Genomic DNA, 16217 nt, shown 5'->3' on the forward strand with positions numbered 1-16217 from the left:
CGGAGCTCAAGGGGCATCAGAAAGCAGCTATACTTCAGGTTTTTGCACGCCTCTGAATTTAGCAATACAGCTTTGAGCTTTAAAATATACCACATTGTTACAAATATATGTATATTAGGTTAAAAATAGGAAATACCTAATTTTGGTGAAATACATGCACTTGCAAAAGTGTATTTTAGAGTAAAATGCATACATTTTGGGGAAATACACAGACATATTTTGTGATTTTCTTAAATATAAAATATAACCTTTTCACTTTCTAAATCTCCTGATAGGCATGAAAACAATTGGGTGCTCATGAAGATACTGTGTATATGTGAAACTGATATGTATCTGTTTATATCTAGACCATGAAGAAAGCTGGACATTGAAGATAGCTAACAGGGAAATGTGGTGCTGAAGCAGAGCTTTACACACCTCCAACAAAGACAAATAAATGCATTTCAGAGCAAATGCTGCCTGAACTGTCACTAGATTACAAAATGTCAAAACTGTAGCTATCATACTTTGCGCATACTATGAGAAAATATGTAAAGACAATAATGCCATTAATTGTTGAAAGCAATAGAAAATAAGGATAATATTACAGATGGGTTGACTAAGTAAAGAAAGTCACAGACCTAAGTCTGCTAGTGATGACCAGGGCTCTTAATAAGGGAAACTGTTGTAGGCCTCTCACCCCTAAGTTCACCATCAAGTCAAAGCTGACCTGACAGCAGATATGGTAACAATAACAACAATCCATCTCTAGTACAAGCACAGAGCTATTAAGTATCTGCATATTGCATGGTGTCAATGGTTCCCAATGGGCACACTTCTTTTGCCTCTTTTGCTATCTTGTGATAACCTTTGGTAAAATGCCTGGTCCTCTACACACACACACACACAGAGAGAGAGAGAGAGAGAGAGAGAGAGAGAGAGAGAGAGTGTGTACTCTTCAGCAGAACTATAATCTTTCCAGTAAATTAGTATCTGAGTTGGCAGAGTTACAGAGCTAAGGCTGTTTTCTTTAGGTACCTGGTTTGTCTAAAATACTTAAATTACTTTTAAATGTTGATCTTTTAATCCACTAAGTATGTCTGTTGCTCCACAATAACAGTTCTTTGGTAAGGAGGAACTGTTGTCCCACCAAAACATTTTATTTTCTGGCTTCTTTCTTTTGCATGCACAATACTACCCTCACTACCTGTCATACACCACTCCCTCCACCCAATTCTTTTATAATTGGCATATCTTTCAGTCTACAATATTTTGCCTAAAGCATTTTCTTGTTGTCACTCTATATCAGGGGTAGGCAACGTTTTTGAGCCGGGGGCCGGGTTGTTGTCCCTCAAGACAACTGGGGGGGCCGAAGCCGGGGGGGTGGAGCTTCCACCCTCCGGGGACAGGGCCATATGCCAGGGGTGGAGCTTCCACTCTCTGGGGGTGGAGCTTCCACCCTCCGGGGGCCAGGCCTCCTCCTCTTTGCCAGCCCCTGACAGGGCCCCAGGCTCCGTCAGAGGCCATCAAAAAAGCTGGTGGGGGCCGCCAGCGCTGGAGGCCTCCCCCTCTTTGCCGGCCCCTGACAGGGCCCCAGGCCCCATCAGAGGCTGGCAAAAACCAGTGGGGGCCGCCAGTGCTGAAGGCCTCCTCTGGCACCAGCGCTGGAGGCCTCCCCCTCTTTGCCGGCCCCTAATGGGGCCTCAGGCCCCATCAGAGGCCGACAAAAAAGCCGGCAGGGGCCACCAGCGCTGGAGGCCTCCTCCTCTTTGCCGGCCCCTTTGCCACCGCCGGAGCCCTGTTCGAGGGCTCCGGCGGCCACAGTGGGCCTCCTAGAGGTTTCCTGTGGTCGTGTGAGACTTCGCCTCTAGGCCACCGGCATTTTGTTTCTCAAAATGGCGGCGAAGTCTCACGCGACCACTGGAAAGGTCACGCGAGACTTTGCTGGCATTTTGAGAAATAAAATGGTGGCGCCTGGAGAGGCAAAAAGCCGCAATCGGTGGCGGCGGTGGCAGGAGTGAGCAGGGGCCGGCGGAAAGGCCTCCGCGGGCCGCATCTGGGTCGGAGGTTGCTGACCCCTGCTCTATATGGATGCATTTCAATTAGAGGTGCGACAATACTGCATGCCAGCAGGTCAACACAATGAATGCTGAATGCATACTAGTTAATTCATTGCTAATGAATCATGTGAGCGCACTCAGAAATATACAGATAAGATATAGATGCCACCTTGCTCTTTTAGACCTTCTTTGGGTTTAACAGCAGTTAAACTGTTAAACAACAGTTTATATGCATATCTGTCCTTGGAGGTACATCCCACCATGTTCAGTGAGCCTCATCCCCAAGCAAGGACATATGATGCATGTAGGCAACTTACCAGGTCTGATGCCAATTTCCCCTCTACAACTCATAGCTGCCTTTTCAAAAATTTGATATTTGTATGTAACTTCAGCAGATCTTATACCAATTCCACCCTACAACCCACAGCTGTGTTACCAAAATTTGAAAGCAAATCAGGTCATTAAATTTAATATGGGGGATTCCTTTTAAAATAGCTAGGAATGCTCATTTCAAATCATCATAGAATCACAGAGTTCAAAGAGACCTCATGGGTCATTGAGTCCAACCCCTTACTCAATACAGGATCTGCAGGTAACGCATCCCCAGCTGGTAACCATATGTTTTGTACCCTTGTTATCCGCTATGATCTCTGCTGTATAGAAGTGCAGCCTAAGGATCATAGAATCGTAGAGTTGGAAGAGACCGTAAGGGCCATCCAGTCCAACCCCCTGCTATGCAGGAACTTTAAATCAAAGCATCCGCGACAGATGCCCAGCCAGCCTCTGTTTAAAGACCTCCAAGGAGGGAGACTCCAGTACACTCTGAGGGAGTTTGTTCCACTGTCAAACAGCCTTTACTGTCAGGAAGTTCCTTCTAATGTTGAGGTGGAATCTCTTTTCCCGGAGCTTGCATCAATTGTTCTGGGTCCTGTTCTCTGGAGCAGCAGAAAACAAGCTTGCTCCTTCTTCAATATGACATCCCTTCAAGTATTTAAACAGGGCTATCATTAACCTCTTAACCTTCTCTTCTCCAGGCTAAACATCCCCAGCACCCTAAGTTATTCCTCATGGGGCATGGTTTCTAGACCCTTCACCATTTTAGTCGCCCTCTTTTGGACATGGTTCAGATTCTTAACACCAAGAAAGTTAAAAGTAACCTAAAATGGCTATAGGTAGATTCAGATGACCACACAGAGTACTGATTTCAATACAGTCCATTGTGGGAGACAGAGGAGACTGCACCATATACTGGAAAGCCTTTCATAGTGAGTGGTACATGATATTCACTTATTTGCTGTAATCAAGATCTGTAGAACTCACCCATGAAATCTAGCACTGCCTAAACATATACTAGACTCCTGTATCACATGCCCTACAGTTCATAAATTGAAAGGGAAGGACAAAATTAGGGGAGTTTTCCCCCTAGCACTTGCTTTATTTATGGCCATGAACCCAGAACCTGTTGAAAAACAGAAAAAAAATGTTTCAGCTGTTGTTCTGGCTCGGAGTATGGAGAGCATACTCTACCTAGTCATGATAGATATATTTTTTCAGAGCAGATTATGACATATTCCTTTACAGTTGGCCATAATGGGGAAATCATTACTGCACATAGCTTGTTTTTTAACCCATCATGAATTCCTGTGATACTTACTAAGGTGGATTTTTTTGTGGAAGGGGAACATGAATTTTGTGCAATACATACTCAGTTGAGTTTCTGTCTACAACAAACATATTTGTAAAAGTATTACTGATTGTATATAGTAATGTATCAGCTGTATCTTTCCGCCTCCGACCTTTCTCCAAGGCTTGAACAGCAAGTCTCGTCTTGCCTCACAGCTGTCTCGCAGTGGATGCGCCATCGGTGTTTGAAGCTCAACATGTCCAAGACGGAGCTTCTTGTCTTTCCTCCTAAGCCCACCCTTCAACACTCCTTTTCTGTCTCTGTGAACAATATTTCTATTCAAGCAGTCCAGCAAGCCTGCAGTCTTGGTTTTATCTTTGACTCTTCTCTGTCGTGTATCCCTCAGATCCAGACCACAGCCAGGGCTTGTAGATTCTTCTTGTACAATATTGCCAAAATCCGACCATATCTCTCCGCCTCTACTGCCAAGATCCTGGTCCATGCCCTAGTGATCTCATGACTTGATTACTGTAATGTCCTCTTGGCTGGGCTTCCTCTTTCTTACCTCCGTCCTTTAATCTCTGTTCAGCATTCAGCTGCATGCATTATCACTTCCACCCACCGCTCTGACCTCATCTCTCCTGTGTTGGCATCCCTTCACTGGCTCCCCCTCCCTTTCCGTATTCAGTACAAGCTCCTGCTGTCGACGTTTAAAGCCCTCCATGGACTGGCCCCTCCTTACTTATCAGACCTTCTTTCTCCTCACCTTCCCACCAGGGCCCTCCGTTCTGGTAGTCAAGGTCTGCTGTCTCAGCCCAGGATTTCCTCTGCCCCATCCCGGATTTGCCCATTTTCACTTGCTGCCCCCCACTCCTGGAACCTTCTTCCCCCACAAGCAAGAGCCATCACTTCTTTAACCAGCTTCAAAACAGAGTTGAAAACCATCCTGTTCAGAGTAGCCTTCCTTGGCATTGCATAATTATCGCTTGCTATTTGGTGTTCTTTTGTTGTCTGTTTATCAAACCATTTCCTGTATTGCTATGTACTGTATATGCATCATCCTACTTGACAGTATGTATTTTCCCTGGAAAATGATTAACCATCCATTAAGAACCCAAGCCCTCCCTCCAGTCCATCTGCCTTGGTCCAGGCCTTGGAGGTAGAGAGGAACTGCTGGACCTCTTACCCTTTCCTTCCGCCACTCTCTTCTCCTTCTGTGTCATGTCTTTTTAGATTGTAAGCCCGAGGGCAGGGAACTGTCTAACTAAAAAGATTGTATGTACAGCGCTGTGTAAATTTACAGTGCTTCATAAATAAAGGTTAATAATAATAATAATAATAATAATAATGTACACTTTCAATTAATTAACACAAAATTCCAAGGTACCTAATAAAAAGAGTAGATATGCCACTGTGAAAGCAAAAGAGCATGTCCATCAGCTGCTGCTTAGTGTCTACCTTACTGAAGCCATTTTAATGAAAGTTTAATTTAAAAAAACACACACAAATGTGCAGTTTAATAGTGGCTTTCTATGTCATTCTACATTTTTAATTGCTGAAGATGTCAAGAAACTTTGCTTCTATCACTGGGAATTAGAGAAGTTAGGTATCTGAGAACAAAATGCCAACATCAAGAGGGAAATTATGAAAGGAAGTGTGGATTTCACAAAATAAAATGTATGCAGATCTTTGTGTCTTGGCAAGCCAGAATGGCACCGTGGGAAATGTTTAACCATAAAGAAAGAATCAGTTCCTGTAACATAGCAATTACAATCTTCTCCCTTCATGAAACACTTGAGACAGTGCAATCCCTCTTTAAAGCAATACTGCTCTTGTCTTCCTATAAAGGTTTCCGATGACAACAGTGCTAGAGGTACAATATTATATGATCACACAGTGCTTGGGAATATAGAGGAAAAATATCTATATAATGATCTGTGAAATTCAATAAAAAGCCAAGTGCTGAGGGTGAGTTGGGTCGGCTGTAAATCTAAGGATCTGTGTATTGCATTTATTTGCTATTTGTGCTGGTGGGAAGGGCTTTGCATGGAAGTAAATCTTCATTCCTTCTTGTTATTAGTATGGGGGGAAATGTACAAAGATAAGTTGTTTGTAAAGCAGGATAAAAATGAAAGGGTCAAAACAAATATAAATCATAAACTGGGGGTGATTTCGGCTTTGCCACTGGGGTTTAAAATAAAGCTTGCATGGACTGAAATACAACCAAAAGCATATTAAATCTGAGGAAATGTCAAAATACAGATTTGACTGTAAACATTTTCAACACTTCCAAATGTTGGTTTTAAATGCAATCTTCATGTTCATGAGAAAGAAAATCTATCAACTAATTCTTACTGATCAATTTTGTTCTCAATTTTATAGATCATTCTTTTTAACAAATTAAAGTATCTGCTTGCTAAAGTTGATAGTTTTATATGTGCTTCTAAAAACTGCTAAATCTAATAGCATTGATAGCTGGACATACTGGGGGAAAATAATGATCTTATCTAGATAATGATTAAATTTTGAACTTTTAGAAAATGCCAAACAAATTCATCCATATATTTCTAAAAGCATTGATTTTTAAATTTCAAACAAGGGAGGGATGTCTTAATTTTAAATGAGGGTGGAAAGGGGAGTAGTGAGTATAATTATGTCATGAATGTGTTTTGATGTTTGGAGGAAGGGATCATAATGGAGGGGTTTGTTATTGGTTTGAAGATGTCAATGTTTTGTTTGATTATTTTCAGTAAGTTCTTGTGTGTTCATATGTCTTCTATGTTTCTGTATGTTTTTTCAAAAAAATTCAATAAACATTATTAATTTTTTGAAAAAGAAAAAGCCAAACAAAATCATGCATGCAATTCTAAAAGCAGTGATTTCTAAAACAGATTGTACTTGGTTTGTACAATTCCAACCCCCCTAGAATCCCTCCATCAACTGCTGGATAAATCTGAATATCGTTAAAGTATACACTTTCATCTCAATTCATTCAAGACAGGACAGTAGACAATTTTGCAGAAAATTTCCTGAATTTCTGTCCACATCTATGAGACATCCATCTTCATATGAACTTCTTACAGTTAGTGAATATGTATACAAGCCTTAGAATCCAAAGATATGGCCATGTTAGTTTGTAGAATCCATATGTAAAGAGATCTTATAGCACCTTTAGACTAACTAAAGAAAGAGGTTGGCATCATGAGCATTCGTAGACTATGTGAGGAAGTAGATTTAAGTCTACAAAAGCATATGCTGCAAACGTCTTTCTTTAGTTAGTCTCAAAGGTGCTACAAGATCTCTCTACATACTTCATTGTTTAGGTCAGTGTACAGCTGATCCTCCTTCTATGAGAATGGATTGGATCCAAATATCTTCCTTTTGTGGGTGGAGGGACTCTATATATCATCCTGTAGGTTTTCACAGATTCTACCTTGTACCACAGTTGAAAATTTCTTAGTCCTCTATGTTGGCATTGAAAGGGCTGTTTTTTAGAAAGGAGTGAAAGAAAATCCTTTCTGTCAACCTGTTGTTCACATCTAAATGTGGATTTAGTTTATGAAAATACACACAATAATGTACCCAACAACTAGGCTTTATTTCTCACACCTTTAAATAAATTATGACAATTGTGAGTTTTTCTCCCCATATTAAGATGTGGCATTCTGTGCCTTCTTGCAATCACTATTTTATTGCTAAATTGTTCCATTGGTTATTCCTTTGATCCTATATAATAAATTATCATTGTCGGTATATGTGTCAGACATAACCTTGTCTAACTCAGAAACAGGCACTTCCTACTGTTGAAGTTTATCATGCAGATGAGCAGTTCTACAAATGGAAAAAAAAGTTAATATGAAATTTGTGTTACCTTCAGTTTCTCCTTGAAATTCTCAGCTTTAGCCATTTGATTTCACAGTAGATAAAAGGCAATCTCTCCCAACACCACAATAAAAAAGGAATAGATACCTGCTGGAGATCTTCTGCTGTTTGTCTGTCTTCTCCTGTTGCATCATTATAGGGCAAAATAAAGAGCTCAGCTGATGTGGGTAAACCTGGCAGGATTGCCACCAAGATATGTTTGCTGGAAATACCTGTTGCCTAAGAGGCAGAAAGAAAAACTATCAGTAAACAGTAAACCCTGTGTGGCTGAAATAGTCTGGAAATGGCTGCCTTCGGGGAAAGAAAAATCACAGTCCTTTTTCTGATTTCTCAGACTAAAGGAACAATTTCTCTTACAAATTGGGATATATATCCTCTTCATCATGACAGGATAAAATCAGATTAAATGCAGGGGGGAGGGGTAGTTTAACTGATTTCAGCATTGTATGTTCAAATGACATACTGCAAATTATCAAGTGACAATCTGAGGAAGAAGTTTCAGTTTTCTCAAACTGAAATTTGGTAGTACAGAATTGTTTTAACTGCTGTGTTTTTTATTTTAAAAACAGTGTTTTAATTAAGCACTGTCACTTATGTTGATAGCCCCATATTTCCTACAAAGAAAATGCATTAATGCACATAGTGCAAGAGAAACTGCAGCACACATAGTGATGTTTTCAAAATAAGGAAACTGGTACAGATGAATAGGCAGGCTTAAAAGTATCCCTTTGGTGGCATGACAACAGAGACCACCTATTTCAGGACAATGAACTTTCAAAATCTGAGAAAGGAATTTGGGGAAACCACTGAGCAATTCTGTTTTGATTTTCATGTCATGTTGGCCCAATCATTTAGGAAATTCAAGCCTAAATTCAGTGTTAGTCACAACTAAAATACACCTATTGAATAAAAGAAGCTTTATTCAAGTTTGTTGACAGACCAAATTTCCACTGATTCAATGAATCTACTGTATTGGGGACTAAAGGCTTTGTTTTTGTTTCAGGTGGATACCTGTGTAGGACTTCAATGGTGGCAACAAACCTAAAATGAGCCTTTCCAGACATGCTACACATGTTTTCCATTGTCCATTTGTCATTATAAGCAACAGAAAGGAAACAGGTGAAATGCACCTCTTCTAACTGTGCACAGTGAAGACAGATGGTCATGACATAATTAGTAGTGACAGAATCCCTAAAAGGTACAGACATAAGGGGACGGACATTTTATTTATTATTTAGAGTATTTATACCCTGCCCTTCAGCCCTAAAGGCTCTCAGAGCAGCTTACAATTATTATTATTTTTAATTAGACGTTTCCCTGCTCTCAGGCTTACAATCTAAAAAGACACGACACAAAAGGAGAAGGGAATGATAGTGAGGAAAGGGATCAGGTCCAGCAATTCTTCTCTCCCTCTGAGGCCTGGGCCATGGCAGATGGATTGGAGGGAGGATTTCCTTCTTCCTTTAGGCCAGGCCTGATGGAGCTGGCAGGCTTTTCTCTCCCTCTGATTTTGCAGAGTGAACTCCTGTATGTCTTTGAATGTACACTTTTCCTTAAGTCCATATGGGAGCTGGAAACCTTCAAAGCTCCTTTCCACCAAGTTCTTAACAAAGTTTTAGTTCTTAACAAATGATGGGTCTATTTTAAGGGAATGGTTTTTTTTGAGAAAGATCCTATGTGAAAATATCATGACAGATTCACTTACACATTGAATGCCCTCAGTAGGTTTGCCACATTTGTATATCTGAGTACCTGTCAGAGCATGATTTTCCGAGCCAGACATTCATCATGAATCTATGACAGTCTATATTTTAGATAAAGTTTGTAGCCTAAATGTTTATATCTCCATCAAAAAGGCAAAAGGTAAAGGTTTCCCATTTGACGTGCTTTTATAGTCATGTCCAGTTGTAGATATCTCCATATCATTTCACAATATTACTCAAATTAAGGGTGAGACAAATATGTCTTTGTCTTATCTTAATTTGCAATGAAAAAAATTGCAATAATCTATTGCCAATTAAGAGAGGACCAAAGATCTTTTGCAAAGATCAAGACAAGTTATGTAAAATTATTCGGAATGTGATGACTTAAATTACATTGAATCACTCTCTGTTCTGACTTTACAAACACTACATCATTCTCAACAAATCTGACAGGACTATGTTAGTAACACAGACCTCTACATTATTTCCCCAAGAATGTCATTTGCACAGCAGGTATCAGGACTCCCTTGATCTGGGTTCTGGAACATGTACTCTGTAAAGAACATCTGACCATTTTAGTGTTATATTCCACTACGAAACAAACATAGCAAGAGTGATTAATGAACTGCATTATCTGTAGTGACCCAGAAAGCCTGGTTGCTACTGGTTGAATGTAACCATGAATATAGATAAAATGCTAGATGGAAACAGCATAAACTGAAAAGAAAATGAGATGACCAAACCCAACTGTACATTTAAACGCTTTCTCTCAGGTTACAAATAAAATAATTTTTTTAACATCACATATTTCATATTCTGAAAAAGGTAAATATAACAGAAACATAACTAGCCTGCAAAACAAAGAAAGGAGCTGTGAGGAGAAGAAAATGTATTTTTTTTTCCTAAAGTAAACTATGGGACATTTCTTAATATTAACTTTGCAAGATCACAGTATCTAGTTCCTGTATTTCTTTCCTGTGTCTCAGACTAGCTTTTGGATGGATATCAACTTCCAAACTGGGTAGCTTATTGTACCATTTGGAAGTGATAATTTAGTTTCCTGCTTACCTCAACAAGGGCTGTCTTGATTACTCGACTGATGTCCCGTCTCCATTCAGGAATGTCTGGATTGTATTCATCCAGATTTGGAGAGAAGGATAACCTTAGAGATCGAAATTGCTCTAGGAGGAAAAGAGTGACAGGCTATAATGTGTGAAAGCTCCTAAGACTTGGCTACTGAACTTCTAAAATGTGCTCAGACTTCTAATCAATATGCATACTAGATAACACAGCTTCATTAACAGTCTGATCTTCCAACATGCTGCACTGACAAATAATTGCTTAGAACAAAATTACCAGTCATGTGTGACAGAAAACTATTTTATTGTGGGTGAAGAAATCTAGAACCTAATATTACATGCATCACCAATACCACTGTATGCACTGTATACACATAATCACATACTAAAGTTTCTGGTGACAGCATCAAAATAGTATGCACATAGGCAACCAGGACTTTCCCAACACTGGAAAGGCAGATATTCACCTCCCTAAGCAGTTTACAATGTGTAAGCCAATTGTGCCCAACAAGCTAGGTTCTCATTTTACCGACCTCTGAAAGGATGGAAGGTTGAGTGGATCTTGGGATTGAACTCAAAACCTTGTGGCTGCAGTACTGACATTTAACCACTGTGCCACCAGGGCACCTGATGGCTGTAAGATCTTTTTACATGGTCAGTGAATACAGTGATGCACATCTGACCATCTGTCTGTCTATTTTTACTGAGACTGCTTAATGTGTATGGGAAATTATTCATCTGAAAAACTGATCACAGTTGCTTTAGAATTTTAATCATTGCAACTGATTACAGTCTTGGCCAGACAGAGAGACCCTGTCCTCAAGCCTTGGTGGTGTTATGAATCAATCCTTGCCTGTTTGTTTTGCATGGCTTTAACTACAACTACCTTTCCCCCCATTTTGACAATAATGCTATTTAAGCCTCCAAACACGAACAATAACCAGTATCACGTGCACTAATACTTAAGTATTTTCTGTCTTGATGCTTCTAATTAAAATCACTTTCAACCTTGCATTGACCCAGAGTAAGCTCTTAGTTTAGATAAATCTGAGGCTTTGTTGAAAATCAAATCATTAAGTGTTAGATGTCTAAGAACCAACCTACTGACTGCTTTCTGTGAAACAAAAATGCCATTTGCATTAGTTGCTCTGATTTCTCTCCCTTCAATATTACCTCCAAATGGAAGCATCTTATGTAGCAGTCAGAATATTTGTCTTTTGAAAGGATGCAAATGAAACACTCTAAGACATTCCCCCAAATAAGAGAAGCCATCATAGCAATTACAGTAGAGTGCTGAACAGTGGGAGGAGGAGAGGGTAGAAACTGAAGACCAGCACTGATGAGAAGCGTTACACTCAGATATCTGACAAGAGAGTTAGATATCTGACTGTGCTAGACAGTAGTTTGGTGGAGCTATGGCTATTAGATTTATATATTCTGTTCAGATTCTCTCCCACCCATCCCCATCCTCATCCAAAATCAACATTGAGAACATGGAATGGGGAAATACAGCTGCTGAGCATACTTTGGTAGAAAATATTTCTCAATCTACATTTTTCACACATGGCTATCCTGCTTTTTTGCCTATTGTTAATCTTCTGCAATTTGGGAAAGTGTTCAGTTGGGTGCCACTAAGATGAGACTTCAACCCCAAGTATTCATACCATGTAGAATGTTTCTGTTTTCAATTTTAAAATAGGTCTAGACTCACTCTATTCTGAGACAGCTATTACACTTTTCTAAATATCACAAAGTGAATGCAATGACCTACAGAGGATAATATTAGACTTTAGTACTAACGTGGAGGATATGTTGGAATTAAGGGTATAAATTTGGATGGGCTGGAGCGAAGAGTGACCTGAAATCAAGTGTTTCCTTAGAGCTAAAAAAACATAAAGTGATAAAAAATCCATTCATGCTGGCGTGCTGCCAAATATCAGGAATATCTTCTTTTTTTTTCCTCCTTCAACTCCTTAGAACACTTAATAACGCCGCAAAAGCCTTTTTTCTTGATTAGTGCAGCTGACATACATTCTACCTTGTGTGTGTGTTGGTGTGTATGTGTGTGCTGTGTACATTCAAGTCTTTTCCGACTTATGGTGACCCTAAGGTGACCCTATCATGGGGGTTTCTTGGCAAGATTTGTTCAGAGAAGGTTTCCCATTGCTTTTCCTGAGGGTGAAAGCATGTGACTTGCCCAAGGCCATCCAGTGGACTTTCATGGCCGAACTGGGATTTGAATCCTGGCCTCCAGAGTCTTAGTCTAACAATCAAACCACTGTGCTACATTGGCTCTCACATCCTACCTTATATGTTATTATATCTCTGGTGTCCTTCTAACCTTTAGCCTGAATTTACGAGGAGCAGGGGAAAGGCCCATGCCAGCCTAAGGAATGAATCAACAGCCGTGAACAAGATAGGGCTCACCATACACTGCAATCATTTTGGTGTCCTGCAGAATGGCATTTCCTGCAGAAACTTGCACTGTGATGGTGTTCATTCCTTCTGCAGAGAATGTAAATGTGATGCTCCCTTCTAAAGTGACCAATGGCTGCAAAAAGCAAAAGAAGGGAAAGGAGGTAAGTTCATAAAGATGTTGCTATTTTTAACTGCACAGAAAGCCAGATCAAGAGTTCTTCCCCTAAAACTGTTAACAAAAATACACCTGAATTAAAGATGCCCAGTATGATCCACCTGGAGAAGAGACATAAGAAGTACTGTCTCCTGAAATCCTTCCCCTCCCTACAATTTTATAGAAACACTGTGCAGTTTTAGACTAAAGGCCTGCCTACTCCAGCCCTCTGTTCCCACACTATCTAACCAGACACCTATGGGAAGCCCACAAGCAGAAAAGATGCCTCCTACTCATGTTTATCAGCAACTGTTACTGAAAACCTACTGTTGGTGCTGCAGGAGGTAAAATGCATTATCCTAATTAGTCAGTCTAGAATGAATCAACAGAATGAATCAACAGAATATTTAATGGCAGGATATCTATCCAGAAAACTCTCAAAAAAGAATGCACATAATTGAGACCATAATGTGCACAAAGCAGAAAGATGAAGATTGAATTCAAAATGACTAAAGAAAATAAGTCTACACTTCTCAGGACTACCCATTTTGACCAGGGCAAGATTTCTTCACCTATCCTGGGTACAATATGTTCATCTGTAAGCATCAGTGAAAACCTTCCTCTGAATCATTCAAAAGAAAGCATCATATGAGAACAGCTTAACATAACTCATTACCTTTGGAAAACATTCCTGTAGTGCCCCCAGCCTTAAAATAGAGAATCCTGACATTCTGGTAAATGCAATACCTAAGTGGGAAGTTGTGGATGCTATGCCCACAGACTCCAAATAGAAATCCATCACTGATCTATCCCCCCAACACACAAACAAATACTACAAAACACAAACATTACATACAAAAACAAGCGACATTCATAACAAAGTAGCAAATTCATTATTTGTTATTGATAGAGTAATAAAGCAGCCCAATACTCATCACCAATCAAATGAAGATGAAGACATTTTGCTTTAAATTAAAGTGGATTCTAGCACTTATAGCTTTAAAGTGACTTCAGTGTTACTCCCAGTTGTGCCATTCTAAAACACCAAGAAGCATTTTAGCATGCCACTTCTTAGTGGTCCATGTATTGCATTGCTGTCAATGTGATGCTGTAATGCTAGGCAAAAGACAGCAATAAAAGCTGTTACTTCATGGATGATACTCAATATCACCATACAGAATGGGAGATTACTGACTGGACCATCAGTTTACTAACTGGTCTACTCTCACAGATGACAGTGTATTTACTAAATCTTTCCCCACAGCCAACATGTCATCTGCTGGAGTGAGCCTCCCATGGGCTAGGGGAGGGTAGGAGTGCCCAGGTGGCATCTGGCTAAGAGCATAAATGCATCCAGACCTTCAGGAGATCTATGGGATGGCATTCTTTTTCTGTTTCTCATTGCAGAAAGGTATTTGCATGCTGCCTGGGCACTGAGTGGGTGTGGAGACAGATTCTAGCAACAGACAGGTCAGTTGCACACAGGGGGTATTGGTATGCTTGGTGGAGGTTCACACTTCATCCTGCCACTGTAGGATCACAGCTACTTTGTGTCATGATCATTGCTGCATATATGATTATTATTTAGAGAGAGCAGTGCCTAGGGATTCCCTTTCCACCATTCAGTGGTCATTCAAATAACCAAAATGGATCACTCTGGATAACCCCTAAGAAAAGCCACTGATATATGAAGACATCTTCAGTCATGCTACTGTCAATTCTCCTTAGTCTCTGTTGAAATTTAACAGAGTTTCAGTAGAGCGCATCCACATACAAAAAGAACACTTTATCAAACACTGGTTAAGATTTTTCCAACACATGAATGAAGGAGAAAGTGGATAGTGTGTTATTTTGGCATATTCTTAAGCTAAATAGTGTCCGTAGGCAGAGAAATGTACCATATGTCATTTCACTTCTCCTAGTGTGCAGTAATGAGGCATTCTTGTAGCTTTATAGCACAAATTAGAGTTTCATATAGGTTTAGCATTATAAAAGAGTAGGTGTTGGGACTGTTGGCAAACATTTCTTTTTGTTAGTCCTGAAGATGGGGAGGGGGGGGGGGGGATACTGCTTCAAGCCCTAGAGCAGTACAAAGAGATCATCAACCAGATTCAAAACTTAATGTCTGAACTCTGGGGCTGTCGAATAAGCTATAAAAGAGGGGGGGATCTGCATTTTACATTAAGGAAATGGGGGTATTTCAATCTTGGAATCTTCGATAATCTGTCACTGTGCAGTTTTCTCAGTTTCATCTCTTCAGCCGTGTCCAATGGGGGATTAGTGATTTGCATAAGATGTAAATGAGTCCCAAACAGTTGCAGTTAAGCAAGTTTGTTTTTTTAAAAAAAGCCGATTTGCAACATAAAAGTGCTGAGAAATGCTCTCTGTGATTTTCAGGGTCCTAAATATGTTCCTCAAGAGAATTCACAAGCCCCATGATAATGTGATTATGTCATGATTTAATAACTCATTTTTCTGTACAAAATACAGACCTCAGTGTTGTTTCCAAACCACCAGATGTAAGTTAGCGTTCCAACTTGACTGGGCCACAACACTGCTGTGGCATTAACTTCTTTGTTTTTTGTTGTTACAAATGGCAGTGACAAATGAACGTGTTCCAAAGGGCCTGGAAACAAGGAGGAAAAGGAGGGGGAAAAGTGTATATGAGTTTTATACACTAATATTGTATTTCTGTAATCCCTCTAGTCCCCCTTTCCTGAGTTTCTGTCAGGACCATGAACTACTTCCTACACAGTTTTATCTCACCTTTGGCAACAAGTGCGCACATGCTTATTTGGGAGTCAGAACTTACTGGATTTGTTACTGATTTTTTAAAATTAAAAAGTCAATAGAATAGAGTATAAATGATTTTCATATTGGACTTTCTGTGATCCCTATATGTATATTTCATCCTGTAGTGTTTATACACATGGCATACTGTATTCACATTGGGAAATCATAGTCAACTTCACCTTCTTGGAACATGCACTTATAATGTACAAGGAAGATCATTAGGCATACTTTTCTATAATTGTAGATTCAGACACAATAATACTGTAACTTTCATACAAGAATACTGTTGTACATAAAACAGCACTGAACCATATACACATCTTCAGACTGAATTGCAGACAGTGAAAATATGATTTCACTTTTAATTTTTCAAGCCATGTCATTGGCTTGACCTTATAACAGTTTAGAAACCATGCTTGAAGCTATTCAGGACAGAAAACATCTCACAATGATACAAATACATAGTTTTAGGGCAGTTTGGTGATGATGTGCTTAAATATAGTTTATGATTAGGGTGGAAAATCA

General features: G+C 39.8%; 1 protein-coding gene across 1 annotated transcript in view; it reads right to left on the reverse strand.

Moving 5' to 3' along the window:
• SORCS1 (sortilin related VPS10 domain containing receptor 1) overlaps positions 1-16217 on the reverse strand; it is a 539126-nt gene that overhangs the window by 34577 nt on the left and 488332 nt on the right. Inside the window, exons 20-23 of the mRNA XM_089508330.1 lie at positions 15392-15525; positions 12755-12878; positions 10317-10429; positions 7633-7764 (exon numbers count right to left, since the gene is read on the reverse strand). Coding sequence (XP_089364456.1) covers positions 7633-7764; positions 10317-10429; positions 12755-12878; positions 15392-15525 — 503 coding nt within the window. The remainder of the gene's footprint in view (positions 1-7632; positions 7765-10316; positions 10430-12754; positions 12879-15391; positions 15526-16217) is intronic.

This window comes from Sceloporus occidentalis, unplaced genomic scaffold, assembly GCF_023333645.1.
Source record: "Sceloporus occidentalis isolate IW3139 unplaced genomic scaffold, rSceOcc1.0.p SCAF_2, whole genome shotgun sequence".
NCBI classification, from domain to species: Eukaryota; Metazoa; Chordata; class Lepidosauria; order Squamata; family Phrynosomatidae; genus Sceloporus; species Sceloporus occidentalis.